The following is a 17214-nucleotide window of genomic DNA, read 5'->3' as shown; positions in this document are numbered from 1 at the left end:
GATGATCCCAAAGAATTCCCAGCTCCAAGCAGAGTTTGTTATGGAAAAACTGGTGGGAAAACAGCCACGGATCCAGAGCTCCAGAGGAATTTATGGGATGAGGATCCGGGGCTGGATCCAGAGCTCCAGAGGAATTTATGGGATGAGGATCCGGGGCCGGATCCAGAGCTCCAGAGGAATTTATGGGATGAGGATCCAGGACCAGATCCAGAGCTCCAGAGGAATTTATGGGATGAGGATCCAGGACCAGATCCAGAGCTCCAGAGGAATTTATGGGATGAGGATCCAGGACCAGATCCAGAGCTCCAGAGGAATTTATGGGATGAGGATCCAGGACCAGATCCAGAGCTCCAGAGGAATTTATGGGATGAGGATCCAGGACCAGATCCAGAGCTCCAGAGGAATTTATGGGATGAGGATCCAGGGCTGGATCCAGAGCTCCAGAGGAATTTATGGGAGGAGGATCCAGGGCTGGATCCAGAGCTCCAGAGGAATTTGTGGGATGAGGATCCAGGGCCAGATCCAGAGCTCCAGAGGAATTCAGCCCCTCAGTGTTCCCAGCCTCGCCCCCTGCAAATCTCCCAGTTCCTGAGGATTCCCGGCTCCAGTTCCCTATAAATCCTGCAATTCCAGGTGATTCCCAGCTCCAATTCCCTACAAATCCCCCAAATCCAAGCGATTCCAGGCTCCAGTTCCCAACAAATCCCCCAGTTCCAGGTGACTCCTGGCTCCAGCAATCCCTGAGCCCTGCCGGACCCTGGAGCACCCACGATGACCACCCGTGGTGCCCCCCTGACGGGTGTGCCCAGCTGACCCCTCAGCGTGGCTGTGCCCTCCTGGGTCACTCCTGGGTCACTCCTGGGTCACTCCTGCACATCCCACCTATGGCAGCGTCCATCACCCCCATTCCAGTGTCCATCACCCCCCACACCATTCCAGTGTCCATCACCCCCCACACCATTCCAGTGTCCACCACACCTCCACTGTCCGGCCCAGCGGAGCACCCAGCGCTCCGGACACGAGTGACCATCCCCCGCCAGCGCTGTGGCCCCCACAGCCCGGTCCTGCTGCTCCCAGTCCCAATCCCAGTCCCGGAGCCGATCCCTTTTCCAGGCCGGCACTGGAGCCGCCGCCGTTCCCGGCCCGGTCCCGGAGCCGATCCCGGTTCCAGCCCGCTCCCGGTGGGCGCCTGGAGGGGCAGCGGCCCCGCGCTGCGGCCGCACCGGAGCCGCCCGGGATGGCAGCGCTGGCACCGGGCTCTGCGGGGACCGGAGAGGCCACCGGGATGGGAACACCGGGATGGGAACACCGGGATGGGAACACCGAAGAGCGGGGCAATGGGGACCCGTCCTGCCGGGCCCGCGGCGGGGAGAAGTTTGCCCGTGCTGCGGGAGCGGGGCCGGGAGCGGTCAGGATGCGGGAGGGGGATCAGGATGCGGGTCGGGGCCGGTTTGGGAGCGGATCGGGGCCGGTCCTGGTGCGGGTCAGGACCGCTGTGGATGCGGATCAGGGAGCGAGTCGGGAGCTGCTGGGATGCGCATCCCGGCGCGGCTCGGGACCGGTCCGGCTGCGGGTCAGGGAGCGGATCGGGACCGGTCCGGCTGCAGATCAGGGAGCGGATCGGGGCCGGTTTGGGAGCGGGTCGGGGCCGCTCTGGCTGCGGATCGGGGAGCGGGTCGGGAGCTGCCGGGATGCGCATCCCGGCGCGGGTGTGTCGCTGTCGCTGTCGCGGTCCCGGTGCGGCTCGGGGGGCGCATCCCGGCTCGCTCACGGTCCCGGTGCGCATCCCGGCTCGGCTGAGCGGCGATCCCGGTCCGGCCGCTCGGGAATCCCTCCCCGATCCTCTGCGCGGTCCCTCGCTCGTCACTCACCGTCTGCTGCAGGTCGGGGATGCCGATGCGCACCACGATGGCGCCGGGCGCGGGCTCCTCCATGCGCGCCGGGGCCGCCAGCTTGGGCGAGCGGGGCCCGCCGGGGCCCCGGGCCGGCTCCAGCCGCGGCTCCTCCCGCAGGCCGGGGCTCGGCTCCCCGCTGCTGCCGGCGGCTCGGGGCTGGCGCTCCGGCTCCGGCGGCGGCGACTCGGGGCTCTCATGCTTGCTGCCCGCGGGGCTCAGGGGCATGCTCCGTGCGCCGCGGCGGGCGGCCCGCACCCGCTCCCGCACCGGCTCCGCTCCGCACCGCGCCGGGGCCGCGCTCAGCGCCCGCCCGGGGCCCTGCGGGGGGACACCAAGGGTCAGGGACGAGGCGGGAGAGCTCCGGGAGCGGCCCCGGGAGCGGCATCGCGGTTGGGGGATCCCGGGAAGAACGGGGGGAGTCTGGAGAGAGAGCCCTGGAATTGCCACAGGTGGCAGGGAGAGCGCCCAGGAAGGGCCGTTCCTTGGGAGAAAGATGGGAAGGGACCCCTGGGGTGCACAGGGACATTCCCATGGGATCCCACAAACCGCCAGCAGGGATCATCCCGAAAAAGTGACCGTTCCCTGGGAAGGGACCCTTGGGATGCACAGGGACATTCCCACAGGGAGCCTCTGGAATATCCCCCCAGGAAGGGCCATTCCTCGGGAGAAATCTGGGAAAGGACCCCCGAGGTGCACAGGGACATTCCCATGGAATCCCACAAACTGCCACCTCCAGCAGGGATCATCCCAAAAAAGTGACCGTTCCCTGGGAAGGGACCCTTGGGGTGCACAGGGACATTCCCACGGGATCCCACAAACCGCCAGCAGGGATTATCCCAAAAAAGTGACCATTCCTCGGGAGAAATCTGGGAAGCGACCCCCGGATCCCACAAATCCCCCTTAGCAGGGCCCATTCCCTGGGAGAAATCCGGGAAGGGACCCCCCAAAGCTGCTCAGGGCACCCCATGGAGACCCCACTGAGCCCGGGAGAAATCCGGGATCCGCCCCCACTTTTCCGCGGGAATCTCCCCATGGATCCCATGGGATTCCCCCAGCAGGATCCGCCCCGCGAAGAGACCCCACAGAGCGACCCCAAAGGGACCCCAGGACCCCCACGGGGACCCCCCAAAGCCACCCCATGGGGTCCCCACCCCCATCCCGCCGGGAATTCCGCATCCAGGACCTCTCCCAGCAGCTCCATTTGTCCCTGCACCCCCCAGTGCTCTCCCAGTGCTCCCAGTGCCCCCCGTGCTCCCCAGCGCCCTCCCAGTGTCCCCCAGTGCTCCCAGTACATCCCAGTGCCCCCCCCAGTGCTCCCAGCGCCCTCCCAGTGTTCCCAGTGCTCCCCCAATCCTCCCAGTGTCCCCCAGTGCTCCCAGTCCATCCTAGTAACCCCCAGTGCTCCCAGTGCCCCCCAGTGCTCCCAGTGCCCCCCCAGTGCTCCCAGTGCCCCCCCAGTGCCTCCCAGCGCCCTCCCAGTGCTCCCGGTGCACCCCCAGTCCCTCCCAGTGTTCCCAGTGCTCCCAGCGCCCTCCCAGTACTCCCAGTGACCCCCAGTGCTCCCAGCGCCCTCCCAGTACTCCCAGTGTCCCCCAGTGCTCCCAGTCCATCCTAGTAACCCCCAGTGCTCCCAGCGCCCTCCCAGTGCTCCCAGTGCCCTCCCAGTGTCCCCCAGTGCTCCAGGTGCCCTCCCAGTGCCCCCCCCCCCAATGCTCCCAGTGCCCTCCCAGTGCTCTCCCAGTCCATCCCAGTAACCCCGACCCCGCCGGCTGCAGCGCATCTGGAATTCCTGCATCCCCCGGGAAGGGATTTCGGGAGCCCCCGGGCAGCCCCCGGAGGCGGCCCCGGCTCCGCCTCAGCGCTTCCCGGGAAATGCCCCAGGCCGGCCCCGTAAAAGTCCGGGAAGCGCCGCCCGTGCCGAGGATCCCGGGAGAACCATCCCGGGAATGCAGCTCCGGCATTCCCAGAGCCGGGAATTCTCTGCCAGGGAATTCCCAAAGAGCCCCCAACCAGCTCCAGCTCTGCCCTCGTGCCAAGATTTCGGGAATTCGGGCATTTGGGATCTGCTTCCCAACCCCACGGAGCTGCCTGGGGCACCGGGATCGGCGCTTTTCCCTGGGATTGGGATTTTTTCCTGGGAATTCTTCGCTCCACGCTTGGATTTCCAGCTCTTTGCCCGCCTTTCACCCCGTTCCCAAATCCTGGATTTGATTTATTCCCGGGTTTTTTCGGGTTTTTCCGGGGGGATCGGAACTTTTCCCTGGAATTGTCGCTTTTCCTTGGGATCAGAACTTTTCCCTCTCTCTCTCTGCCTCGTTATCCCACAAATCCAACGCTCCAGGTGCCGAGCCCGGGGATTTTTCCCAGTTTTCTTTTTGGTTTTCCACCCATTATTCCCAATAATTTTTAAAGCCCGGCTGGGAAAGGCTGAGAGAAAATTCCGCAGCGGAATTCCCTCCGATTCCATTCCCCTCCTTAAATCCATTTCTCGGCTCACGGAACTCTAAAAATTCCACTTTTTTTTTTTTTTCTTTTTTCCCAAAGAATCCATGGAATCTTTCGGGAATTTTCATCCGAGGAGCCTCATTCCGACCCGAGGAAAAAAAAAAAAAAGGCTGGAAAAATATTCCAAGGAGATTTTCCCTGCATGCCCCAGGGGTATTTCCTTAAATTTCTCAGCATTCCCAAAAAGGTCAGCGTGGAGCCACCCTCGCCCCTTTTGCTGTGGGAACAGAATTCCCAGATTTCCTGCCCTTCTCCCCATCATTTTGGGATCAGAAATCCGGAGCCACATTCCCGCCTCTCCCAAATGCCGGGATCAGCAATTCCATAGGGATCATCCCAAACCGGGAGAACCTCCAGGATTCCCTTGGATTAGAGGTGACAGAGCCACGATTGTCCCTGGTCAATCCCGGAATTCCTTTGGGAATCCAGCTGGGAAAAGCCTGGGAAAAGGGCAGCAGGGTGCCGAGACCTGGAAAGATTTTTTTGGGGGGGATTTTTGGGAATTTCTCGGGATTTTTTGGGGGGAATTTTTTTTTTGAGGGAGAAGACCACCAGCGCCAGGAAAAACCACGCGGTGCCAGCTGGGAATCCTCGGGAAAACCGGGAAAGGGGGGAAAAGGGAAACTGGGAAAGGGCTCGGTGCAGCCAAAAGGAGCCCCAAAAAGCTGGAAAATCCTTTGGATATTCCCAGCGCCAGGCGCAGCTCCCAAATCCCGGGATTGGAGCCGGCCAGAGGGGACATCCAGAGCTTTTTCCCATCCATCCTCGGCCAGAATTCCTCACTCCGGCTTTCCTCTGGCTGCTCTTCCCGGAAAACTGCCGGGATTGGGAATGGCCTCGTTTCCAGCCCCCACATTCCCGGGAAGTTTTCCCGAGGCGTCGGCATCGCCTGATCCCGGAGCTGCTCCCGTTATTTTTGGGAATATTTTTAGCCCTGCCATTGGCAGCGCTCGGAGCCCTCGGCCAGGTGACAATTCCATGATTTCCCTTTGCCGGGATAAACCCCATTCCCACCGGGAAGGACTCCGGGATTGGGGATTCGCAGCGCAAAGCGCCGAATTCCAAGGAATTCTGGGCCATTCCCAAATATTCCGGGACAGGGAAATCCCAGCTCCCAATTCCAGCAGCGCCCGGATCCCAAATCAGGGATGGGAGCGGCTCCCACCTCGGTTTTCCCAGGATCGGGGAGGATTTGGGAATCTCGGCACGGAACCTTCCCCGTCCTCCTCCCTTGGGCCTCTGGGTCCCTTTCCCGGGAATCCGGGCCACAAATCCCGGGATTCTTGAGCTGCATCCAGCTCCGCTTTGTGCCAGCCCGGCATTGGAAGAATTCCCTGGGATTGGAACTTTCCCCTGGAATTGGGGCTTTTCCTCGGGATTGGAATTTTTCGCTGGAATTTTTCCCTGGGACTGGAATTTTTTCCCTGAGATTTGAATTTTTCCCTGGGATTGGAAATTTTCCTTGGGATTTTTCCCTGGGATTGGAACTTTTCCCTGGAATTCTTCGCTGGGACTGGAATTTTTTCCCTGAGATTTGAATTTTTCCTTGGGATTTTTCACTAGGATTGGCACTTTCCCCTGGGATCGGAAATTTTCCCTGGAATTTTCTCCCTGGAACTGGGGCTTTTCCCTGGGACTGGAATTTTTCCTTGGGATTTTTCCCTGGGATTTTTCCTTGGGATCTGAACTTTTCCCTGGGATTGTTCACTGGGATTGGGGCTTTTCCCTGGGACTGGAATTTTTCCCTGGAATTTTTCACTAAGATTGGCACTTTTCCCTGGCATTGGCACTTTTCCCTGGCAGAATCAGGGTTAAATTCCCTCCCTTTCCCAGTTTTCCCAGCTTTCCCAGTTTTCCCAAACCCAGGGAGGGCCGGGAAGCTGCTGCCTCCTCCACGCTCCCAAATCCCGACTCCAGAAAATCCCGGATCCTTTGGGAAAAGGATTTCTGGGTGCGACACCTCGGGCACGGCGAGCGGCTGTTCCCGAGCTTTTCCTGGGAAAAGCAGCCGGGAATGACCAGGCCAAGGGATCACTGGGATCACTGGGATCACTGGGATCACCGGGATCGGGCCAGGAAGAGCTGTTGGGTCACCAGCGGGATTTTCCAGCCCTGGAATTGTCACACCGGAGAGTGGCCACGGATCCCAAACAATTCCTGCCCCTCCAGAGCTGGATCCGAGGGATCCAATCCCTCCCCTGGAAGAAGCAGGGAGCCAAAGCGTCACCTGGAAGGATCAGGGATCCTGGAAGGATCAGGGAGCCAAAACCCCTCACTGGGATCAGGGAACCAGGAAGGATCAGGGGGCCTGGAAGGATCAAGGATCCAGACCCTCGCCTGGCAGGATTGGGGATCCAATCCCTCCCCTGGAATTCTCAGGGGAGCCAAAGCCTCCCCTGGATCAGGGGGCCTGGAAGGATCAGGATCAAGGGATTCAATCCCTCCCTTGGAATTCTCAGGGAGCCAAAGCCTCACTTGGAAGGATCAGGGATCCTGGAAGGATCAGGGATCCAGCCTTGGAAGGATCAGGGATCCAGCCCCTCCCCTGGAAGAACCAGGGAGCCAAAGCCTCCCCTGGATCAGGGGACCTGGAAAGATCCAGGAGCCTGGAAGGATCAGGGGGCCAAATCCTTCACCTGGATCAGGGATGAAAGGAGCCAAACCCTCAGCTGGATCAGGGAACCGGGAAGGCTCAGGGATGCGATCCCCGCCCTGGAAGGTTCGGGAATGCCGGGCGGGCGCTGCCCGGGGCCACTCGGCGCCGTTACCGATTGCCCAGGGCGGGCTGGGGGCTTCCAGAGCCTCTGGAATCCGCGGGGGCCTCGGGAACGGGGACACGGGGAGCGGAGCGGGGATTGTCCCGCTCTGTCCCCTCCGCCCGGCCCCCGGGGCGGTGCCAGCCCCGTGCCAGCCCCGTGCCAGCCCCGTGCCAGCCCCGTGCCAGCCCCGCCCGCTGTCCCCGCGCTTATCCGGGCACCGCGAGGTCAGCGCGGCTCGTCCCGGCCCCGCCGCACGTGACAGCGGCACGGAGCAGCCCGGGCCGGCCCCGCCGTGCCCTGGGTCAGCCCCGAGAGCCCGGGGACGGGGACTGGGGGAAGGGCGGGGACAGCGGAAGGGACAGGGAAAGGGGGAAGGGACAGGGAAAAGGGGGAAGGGGAAGGAGCAGGAGAAGGGAAGGGACGGGAGGGGAGAAGGGAGAGAGAAGGGAGAGAGAAGGGAGGGGAGAAGGGAGAGAGAAGGGAGAGAGAAGGGAGAGAGAAGGGAGGGGAGAAGGGAGAGAGAAGGGAGAGAGAAGGGAGAGAGAAGGGAGAGAGAAGGGAGAGAGAAGGGAGAGAGAAGGGAGAGAGAAGGGAGAGAGAAGGGAGAGAGAAGGGAGAGAGAAGGGAGAGAGAAGGGAGAGAGAAGGGAGAGAGAAGGGAGAGAGAAGGGAGAGAGAAGGGAGAGAGAAGGGAGAGAGAAGGGAGAGAGAAGGGAGAGAGAAGGGAGAGAGAAGGGAGAGAGAAGGGAGAGAGAAGGGAGAGAGAAGGGAGAGAGAAGGGAGAGAGAAGGGAGAGAGAAGGGAGAGAGAAGGGAGAGAGAAGGGAGAGAGAAGGGAGAGAGAAGGGAGAGAGAAGGGAGAGAGAAGGGAGAGAGAAGGGAGAGAGAAGGGAGAGAGAAGGGAGAGAGAAGGGAGAGAGAAGGGAGAGAGAAGGGAGAGAGAAGGGAGAGAGAAGGGAGAGAGAAGGGAGAGAGAAGGGAGAGAGAAGGGAGAGAGAAGGGAGAGAGAAGGGAGAGAGAAGGGAGAGAGAAGGGAGAGAGAAGGGAGAGAGAAGGGAGAGAGAAGGGAGAGAGAAGGGAGAGAGAAGGGAGAGAGAAGGGAGAGAGAAGGGAGAGAGAAGGGAGAGAGAAGGGAGAGAGAAGGGAGAGAGAAGGGAGAGAGAAGGGAGAGAGAAGGGAGAGAGAAGGGAGAGAGAAGGGAGAGAGAAGGGAGAGAGAAGGGAGAGAGAAGGGAGAGAGAAGGGAGAGAGAAGGGAGAGAGAAGGGAGAGAGAAGGGAGAGAGAAGGGAGAGAGAAGGGAGAGAGAAGGGAGAGAGAAGGGAGAGAGAAGGGAGAGAGAAGGGAGAGAGAAGGGAGAGAGAAGGGAGAGAGAAGGGAGAGAGAAGGGAGAGAGAAGAGAGAGAAGGGAGAGAGAAGGGAGAGAGAAGGGAGAGAGAAGGGAGAGAGAAGGGAGAGAGAAGGGAGAGAGAAGGGAGAGAGAAGGGAGAGAGAAGGGAGAGAGAAGGGAGAGAGAAGGGAGAGAGAAGGGAGAAGGGAGAAGGGAGAAGGGAGAAGGGAGAAGGAGAAGGGAGAAGGGAGAAGGGAGAAGGGAGAAGGGAGAAGGGAGAAGGGAGAAGGGAGAAGGGAGAAGGGAGAAGGGAGAAGGGAGAAGGGAGAAGGGAGAAGGGAGAAGGGAGAAGGGAGAAGGGAGAAGGGAGAAGGGAGAAGGGAGGAAGGGAGAAGGGGGAAGGGGGAAGGGGGAAGGGGGAAGGGGGAAGGGGGAAGGGGGAAGGGGGAAGGGGGAAGGGGGAAGGGGGAAGGGGAAGGGAGAAGGGAGAAGGGAGAAGGGAGAAGGGAGAAGGGAGAAGGGAGAAGGGAGAAGGGAGAAGGGAGAAGGGAGAAGGGAGAAGGGAGAAGGGAGAAGGGAGAAGGGAGAAGGGAGAAGGGAGAAGGGAGAAGGGAGAAGGGAGAAGGGAGAAGGGAGAAGGGAGAAGGGAGAAGGGAGAAGGGAGAAGGGAGAAGGGAGAAGGGAGAAGGGAGAAGGGAGAAGGGAGAAGGGAGAAGGGAGAAGGGAGAAGGGAGAAGGGAGAAGGGAGAAGGGAGAAGGGAGAAGGGAGAAGGGAGAAGGGGAAGGGGGAAGGGGGAAGGGAGAAGGGAGAAGGGAGAAGGGGGAAGGGGGAAGGGGGAAGGGGGAAGGGGGAAGGGGGAAGGGGGAAGGGGGAAGGGGGAAGGGGGAAGGGAGAAAGGGGAAGGGAGAAAGGGGAAGGGAGAAAGGGGAAGGGAGAAAGGGGAAGGGAGAAAGGGGAAGGGAGAAAGGGGAAGGGAGAAAGGGGAAGGGAGAAAGGGGAAGGGAGAAAGGGGAAGGGAGAAAGGGGAAGGGAGAAAGGGGAAGGGAGAAAGGGGAAGGGAGAAAGGGGAAGGGAGAAAGGGGAAGGGAGAAAGGGGAAGGGAGAAAGGGGAAGGGAGAAAGGGGAAGGGAGAAAGGGGAAGGGAGAAAGGGGAAGGGAGAAAGGGGAAGGGAGAAAGGGGAAGGGAGAAAGGGGAAGGGAGAAAGGGGAAGGGAGAAAGGAGCAGAGGGAGGGACGGGGACACGGACAGGGGAAGGAAAAGGGGGAAGGGCCAGGAGCGGGGCCAGGGCCAGGAAAAGGGGGAAGGAGCAGGGAAAAGGAAGAGGAGAAGGATCAGGATTGTCCTCCCTGGAGTCCCCTGCCCGTGCCAGGGGACAGCGCGGGGACCATCGATCGGCCGCAGTGTCCCCGCAGTGTCCCCGCAGTGTCCCCGCAGTGTCCCCGCAGTGTCCCCAGCGCCTGCCGGGTAATTCCGCCGATTTCCCATCGATTTTCCCTCTCCCGGTTTTCCAGGGGCACTGGGACATCGGGAATTAAAGGACAAGTGCCACCCCCTTGGTGACAAAGGGGGGACATCCTGGTGTCCCTCAATGTCCAGCACAGGGACAGGGACACCCCTGACCCCCTGAGCTGAGTGAGGGGTGGGGGGAATTCCCAGGGATCCCATGGGAAGAGTTCTGAGCGGATTTTTTGGTATTCCTCAGATTCAGGGAGCAGAATCAGGGAATTACGGAATGGTTTGGGATGGGACGTTAAAAATCCCACAGTGCCACCACTCAGGGACACTTTTCCCTATCCCAGGAGGCTCCAGACCCCATCCAAGGACACTCCCAGGGATCCAGGGGCAGCCACAGCTTCTCTGGGAATTCCAGGCCAGCCAGGAATTCCTAATTCCCAAAATCCCACCCAAATCTCCCCTTTTCCAATGGGAAGCCGTTCCCTATGTCCTGTCCCTCCATCCCTCGGAATTTTCCCCTCTCCCTCTTTCCCGCAGCTCCTTCAGGCGCTGGAAAGCCAAAATTAGGTCAGCTCCGAGCTCCCATTTTCCAGGATGAACATTCCCAATTTTCCTCCCAGCACAGCTGCTCCATCCTTGCCCAGCCCTTCCCGAACGATCCCAAAGCTCGGTGCCACAAAATCCCGAAATTCCCGGCTGTCCCAAGCCCAGCTGGCCAAAAAAACCCAAACGGGATTTGGGGCATTCCCAGCCCTGGAGCCACCTCTGGGGACAGCTGGGGGTGGCCTCAGGCCTGGCCTTGAAATCCCCACCCTTGGGGACGGGACAGAGGGATTTGGGGACGGGGAGAGAGGGATTTGGGGACGGGGAGAGAGGGATTTGGGGACGGGGAGAGAGGGATTTGGGGACGGGGAGAGAGGGATTTGGGGACGGGATCCAGATGTGGGGACAGGGAGAGAGGGATTTGGGGACAGGGAGAGGGATGAGGGGACAGGAGAGAGGTGAGGGGACGGGACAGGGGTTTGGGGACGGGAGAGAGGGATTTGGGGACAGGATCCAGATGTGGGGACAGGATCCAGATGTGGGGACAGGACACGGCCCCTCTGGATCCGGGGCTCCCCCCGCATCCCGATCCCGCCGGAGCGGCTCCGTATCCATGGGAACATCCCTGGAACGTCACCTGGGAAACCGCAGCGCCGGGGCCACTGCGGGCGGTCCCCGAGGCCATGGGGACACCGGGGGGGACAGGGACAGAGCTGTGCTCATCCAGGACAGCGGGAATTCCCTGCCGGGAGGGGAGCAGGGAGTCAGAACATTCCAGGATCCCAAAGATCCTAAAAATCCCACATTCCCTGGGAGTCAGATGCTTTCAGGATCCCAAAGATCCCGCATTCCCTGGATCGGGGACAAAGGGGACAGGGACAGAGCTGTGCTCGTCCAGGACAGCGGGAATTCCCTGCCAGGAGAGGAGCAGGGAATCAAAGTATTCCAGGATCCCAAAGATCCCAAAAATCCCACATTCCCTGGACGAGGAACACATTCAGGGACACTGGAAATTCCCGCCAGGACCAGAGCAGGGAGTCCGAGCCTTCCAGGATCCCAAAGATCCCACAATTCCCACATTCTGGAGTCCGAGCCTTCCAGGATCCCAAAGATCCCCCAATTCCCACATTCCCTGGATGGGGACAGCCCCTCCCGTCCCCACCGGGGAGCCGCTCCCGCCATTCCCGGCCCCTGGATCGGGAGAGGAGCGCGGCGGGCTCAGGGACAATTCCCGAGCTCATCCAGCTCCCAAATCCCACCGGGGACAACTCGGGGACAACTCGGGGACAAACAAATCCCAGCTGGAAGCTCCCACAATTCCCAGGAATCTCCGCTGTTCCCAGCGCCGGGAGAGGGCCCGGCCCTCGCTGGTGGCCCTGCCCCGGCCTGGGGTAGCCCGGGACGCGCCCGTGCCCTGCTGGCGACAGCCCTGTCCCCGCTCCCTGCCAGCAGCGCCGCCGGATCCCAAAAAAAAACCCCGGGAATCTCCAGGAATTCCCCAAAGAATTCCTGGATCGCTGTCCCCGGGCTCAGCCCTGCCCCCCACCGAGCTCCCGGAGCTCATCCCGGGAATTTCAGCTCACCTATTCCCGGGAATTCGGCGCTGCCCGGGGGTTGGCACTATCCCGAGCTGGTTCCGGGGTGTTTTCCAGCCGGGAAAAACATCCTGGAGCCGGGAGCCAACCTGGGCAGGGCCCCTCCCGCTGAGCCCCGGTAATAGGATCAGGCCCGCTCCATCTGTTTGTCTGGGATCGGGACGCTGATCCCGGCCTCATCCCGGCCTCTGGACGCGGGAATGGCGGAGAAACTCTGGGAATCGGGGAGAAGTCGTGGGAATGGGCGACAAATTCCAGGACCGGGGGAGAAATTGTGGGAATGGGGGAGGAATTCTGAGATTCAGGGAGAAGTCCCAGGAATGAGAGAGAAATGGCAGGAGTAAGGGGGAAATTCTGGGAATCGGGGAGAGATTCTGGGAATTGGGGAGAGATTCCAAGAATCGGGGAGAAATCCTGGAACTGGGGAGAAATTCCAGAATCAGGGAGAAATCCCGGAATCGGGGAGAAGTTCCCAGAACTGGGGAAAAATTCTGGGATTCAGGGAGAAACTGTGGGAGTCAGGGAGAAAATGTGGGAATCAGGGAGAAATCCCAGGAATCGGGGAGAAATTCTGGGAGATTTCTGGGGAGAAATCGCAGGAATCGGGGGGAAATCACGGGAATTGGGGAGAAATCGTGGGAATCGGGGAGAAATTCCAAGAAATCAGGGAGAAATTGCAGGAATTGGGGAGAAACCCTGGGAATCGGGGAGAAATCCCGGGAATTGGGACAGAGCAGCTCCGAGCTCAGCCACAGCCACCCCGTGGCCCTTCTGAGCCCTTCCGGCCTTTCCCAACCTTTCCCAGTTTTTCCCAGCCTTTCCCAGTTTTTCCCACAGCTTCCTGGCCCTGGCCCAGCTCCAGGAATGCCTCGGGATTAGGGATAGAACCCCAGCACTGGGATTTTCCAGCTCCCACGATCCCGCCGGATCCGGATCCAGACTCGCGTTCCGGCGGGAGAACAGCTTGGAAAAGCGCCCACATTCCCACATTCCCAACCCGCGGCGCTCATCCCGCCCGCTCGGCACACGGCACGGCAAAAAACGGCTTGGAATGGCCTGGAATGGGCTGGGAATGGATGGGAATGGCCGGGAATGGATGGGAATGGGCTGGGAATTGCTGGGAATGGGCTGGAATGGATGGGAATGGCCGGGAATGGCCTGGGAATGGATGGGAATGGGCTGGGAATGGATGGGAATGGGCTGGGAATGGATGGGAATGGGCTGGGAATGTGTGGGAACAGCCAGGAACATTTGGGAATGGCCTGGAATGGCTTGGAAAGGCCTGGGATGAAGCTGGAGCTGGGAAAAGCCGGGAAAAGTCCCCCTGGAATTTCCGTTCCTTCGCTCCATCCCTGTTTTCCAGGATTCCATCCCGAAGCCTGGAGCAGGGAAGGGGCCGGGACCGCCGGGGGTGTCCGTGTGGGAATTCCCGGCTCCCTCCTGGGATGGGATCAGCCTGGGGACCAGGACAGGAGCGGGAATCCCAAATCCCTGCGAGCGCTGGGGACGCGCTCCGGGTGGGAGCAGCAGCTCCCGGGGCTGGTTTGGGATCGGGATCGGGATCGGGATTGGGATCGGGATCTTTGCCAGGCCCTGTGGGAACAGAGGAGCTCCGAGGCCACAGGAAGAGATTGGGGCAGAAACTGGGACAAAGCCTAAGGAAAAACCGGGATAACCCCTGAGGAAAAACCGGGATAACACCAAAGGATCGGGAGGATCCCGACGTTTGTCCCTCGTCACCTCCCACCCCACGGCACCTCCGTCCCCTCCTTTTCAGCCCCAAAACGCTGCACCAGTGCCCCCAGTGCCACCAGTGCCCCCAGTGCCGCCGGAGCCGGGCACAGCCGGCGCTTCCAGAGGCTCCGGGAAAACCCCACGGCGCCAGGGGGTCCCGGCTCAGCCACATTCCCATGGGATTTTCCCTGCGGATGTCACAACGAGCCAGCCCTGAGGCACAGCTGCTCCTGCACCGCCCGTGGCCGGCACCGCTCGGAGCCTTTCCCAGCTTTTCCCATTCCCTTTCCTGCTCTGAGCCTTTCCCAGTTTTTCCCATTCCCACTCCTTCCCTCAACTCTCCACACCTGGGCAGGGACTGCTCTGAGCCTTTTCCAGCATTTCCCAGCCTTTCCAAGCCTTTTCCAGCCTTTCCCATTCCCATTTCCTGCTCTCAACTCTCCACACCTGAGCAGGGACTGCGCTGAGCCTTTTCCAGCCTTTCCAAATCTTTTCCAGACTTTCCAATCCTTTCCCAGCCCCATTCCAGCCTTTTCCAGCCTTTCCCAATCTTTCCCAGACTTTCCGAGCCTTTCCCAGCCCCATTCCAACATTTCCCAGCCTTTCCCATTCCCATTCCTGCCCTGGGCTCTCCACACCTGAGCAGGGACCAGTCTGAGCCTTTCCCAGCCCCATTCCTGCCTTTCCCAGCCTTTCCCAGTTTTTCCCATTCCCACTCCTTCCCTCAACTCTCCACACCTGGACAGGGACTGCTCTGAGCCCTTCCAAGCCTTTCCCAGCCTTTCCCATTCCCATTCCTGCCCTGGGCTCGCCACACCTGAGCAGGGACCAGTCTGAGCCTTTCCCATCCTTTCCCAGACTTTCCAGTCCTTTCCCAGCCCCATTCCAGCCTTTCCCAGCCTTTCCCAATCTTTCCCAGACTTTCCGAGCCTTTCCCAGCCCCATTCCAACATTTCCCAGCCTTTCCAAGCCGTTCCCAGCCTTTCCCATTCCCATTCCTGCCCTGGGCTCTCCACACCTGAGCAGGGACCAGTCTGAGCCTTTCCCAGCCTTTCCCAGCCCCATTCCTGCCTTTCCCATTCCCACTCCTTCCCTCAACTCTCCACACCTGGGCAGGGACTGCTCTGAGCCCTTCCAAGCCTTTCCCAGTTTTTCCAAGCCTTTCCCAGTTTTTCCCAGCCATTCCCATTCCCATTTCCTGCTGTCAACTCTCCACGCCTGGGCAGGAAACCGCTCTGAGCCCTTTCCAAGCTTTTCCCAGCCCCATTCCCATTCCTGCCCTGGGCTTTCCACACCTGGGCAGGGACTGCTCTGAGCATTTCCCAGCCCTTCCCAGTCTTTCCCAGCCTTTCCCATTCCCATTTCCTGCCCTCAACTCTCCAGACCTGGGCAGGAACCGCTCTGAGCCTTTCCCAGCCTTTCCCAGCCCCATTCCAGCATTTCCCATTCCCACTCCTTCCCTCAACTCTCCACACCTGGGCAGGGACTGCTCTGAGCCTTTCCCAGTCTTTCCCAGCCTTTCCCATTCCCATTCCTGCCCTGGGCTCTCCACACCTGAGCAGGGACCAGTCTGAGCCTTTCCCAGCCCCATTCCTGCCTTTCCCAGCCTTTCCAAGCCGTTCCCAGCCTTCCCCATTCCTGCCCTGGACTCTCCACACCTGAGCAGGGACTGCGCTGAGCTTTTCCCAGCCTTTCCCAGTTTTTCCCAGCCTTTCCCGCCCCCGTTCCCACCCTCATCCCCCCACCCCTGACATCACAGGTGTATCCCAGCTGGATCTCCCATCCCAGGGCCCGCAGCGCCATTCCCAGCCCGTATTCCCGGTGATCCCGCCGGGAAGGGCTTACCTGGATCGGGTGTCACGGGCAGGGCTCGCAGCGCTCCCTCCTCATCCACCTGCGGGGGACAGAGCAGGGACACGTCAGGGCAGCTCCCACAGCCCCGGGAATGGGAATGGGAATGCTGCAGCCATGGGGGATGGGAGGATTCCCAGGGTGAGGACAGCAGGGACACGGAAGGGCACCCACGGCGTCCCACGGAAGTCAAAATTCCGGGCTCTGAGAATTCCCGCCACGGGAGCCCGTCCTTATCCCGAGAGTTCCTGCCACGGGAGCCCGTCCTTATCCTGAACATTCCTGCCACGGGAGCCCTTCCTTGTCCCGGGAATTCCTGCCACAGGAGCTCATCCTTATCCCAAGAATTCCTGACACAGGAGCCCGTCCTTATCCCAAGAATTCCCGCCACAGGAGCCCGTCCTTATCCTGAGAATTCCTGCCACACAAACTCCTCCTTATCCCGAGAATTCCTGACACACAAACGCATCCTTATCCCGGGAATTCCTGACACAGGAGCCCGTCCTTATCCCGGGAATTCCTGCCACACAAATGCATCCTTATCCCGGGAATGCCTGACACAGGAGCCCGTCCTTATCCCGAGAATTCCTGACACACTAAAGCATCCTTATCCTGAACATTCCCACCACAGGAACCCATCCTCATCCCGAGAATTCCTGACACACAGATGCATCCTTATCCCTGGAATTCCTGCCACACAAACTCCTCCTTATCCCGAGAATTCTTGACACACAAACGCATCCTTATCCCGAGAATTCCCACCACAGGAGCCCGTCCTTATCCCGGGAATTCCTGCCACACAAACTCCTCCTTATCCCGATTATTCCCGCCACAGGAGCCCGTCCTTATCCCGAGAATTCCTGACACACAAACTCCTCCTTATCCCAAGAATTCCCGCCACAGGAGCCCGTCCTTATCCCGAGAATTCCCGACACAGGAGCCCGTCCTTATCCCGAGCTGTCCCAGTGAGAGCCGCGGGAACATCCCCGGGATGGGGGCGAGGAAAGATGGATGTCGGGATCCTGGCTCCCACCCTGGATCACTGGGAATTCTCCAGTCCCTTTCCCACCCCGGATCAATGGGGTTTTTCCAGCACCAATCCACCCTGGATCACTGGGATCCTCCACCTCTCCCACCCTGGATCAATGGGGTTTTCCAGCACTTTTCCCACCCTGGATCACTGGGATCCTCCACCTCTCCCACCCTGGATCAATGGGGTTTTCCAGCACTTTCCCCACCCTGGATCACTGGGATCCTCCAGCTCTTTCCCCCCCCGTCTCCCTCTCCCATCCCGTGTCCCGGCCGCTTCCCGGGATCATTCCCAGCCCCCCTTTAGGTGCCACCAGCCCTAAATGTCACCCCCACGCGGGGTCACCCCTTCCCTCCCTCCTCGGGGCCAGCGCCCACCTCCGGCTGCCGCCACTGCGAGCGCCCGGCTAAATCCGGGAAATCCGGGAAATCCGGGAATTCGGGAAGAGCATCCAGGGAATGGGAACGGTGCATCCATGGAGCCTCTGCTCACCGGGAAGGGGCCCTGCTGCGCTCCGGTG

At 60.6% G+C, this 17214-nt stretch overlaps 1 protein-coding gene across 4 annotated transcripts in view; it reads right to left on the bottom strand.

The window, feature by feature from the left end:
• SHANK3 (SH3 and multiple ankyrin repeat domains 3) overlaps positions 1–17214 on the bottom strand; it is a 184831-nt gene that overhangs the window by 157976 nt on the left and 9641 nt on the right. For all 4 annotated transcript variants that reach the window (XR_014226343.1, XM_082280130.1, XM_082280129.1 and 1 more), the window contains exons 2-3: positions 15659–15707; positions 1872–2213 (exon numbers count right to left, since the gene is read on the bottom strand). Coding sequence is in view for 3 of the 4 variants with exons in the window: in XM_082280130.1 (XP_082136256.1) it covers positions 1872–2120 (249 nt within the window). In the remaining variant the exon portion in view is untranslated. The remainder of the gene's footprint in view (positions 1–1871; positions 2214–15658; positions 15708–17214) is intronic.

This window comes from Coloeus monedula (assembly GCF_965178545.1).
Source record: "Coloeus monedula genome assembly, chromosome: 4".
Taxonomy (NCBI): domain Eukaryota; kingdom Metazoa; phylum Chordata; class Aves; order Passeriformes; family Corvidae; genus Coloeus; species Coloeus monedula.
This window is presented reverse-complemented; position numbering and strand designations above follow the sequence as displayed.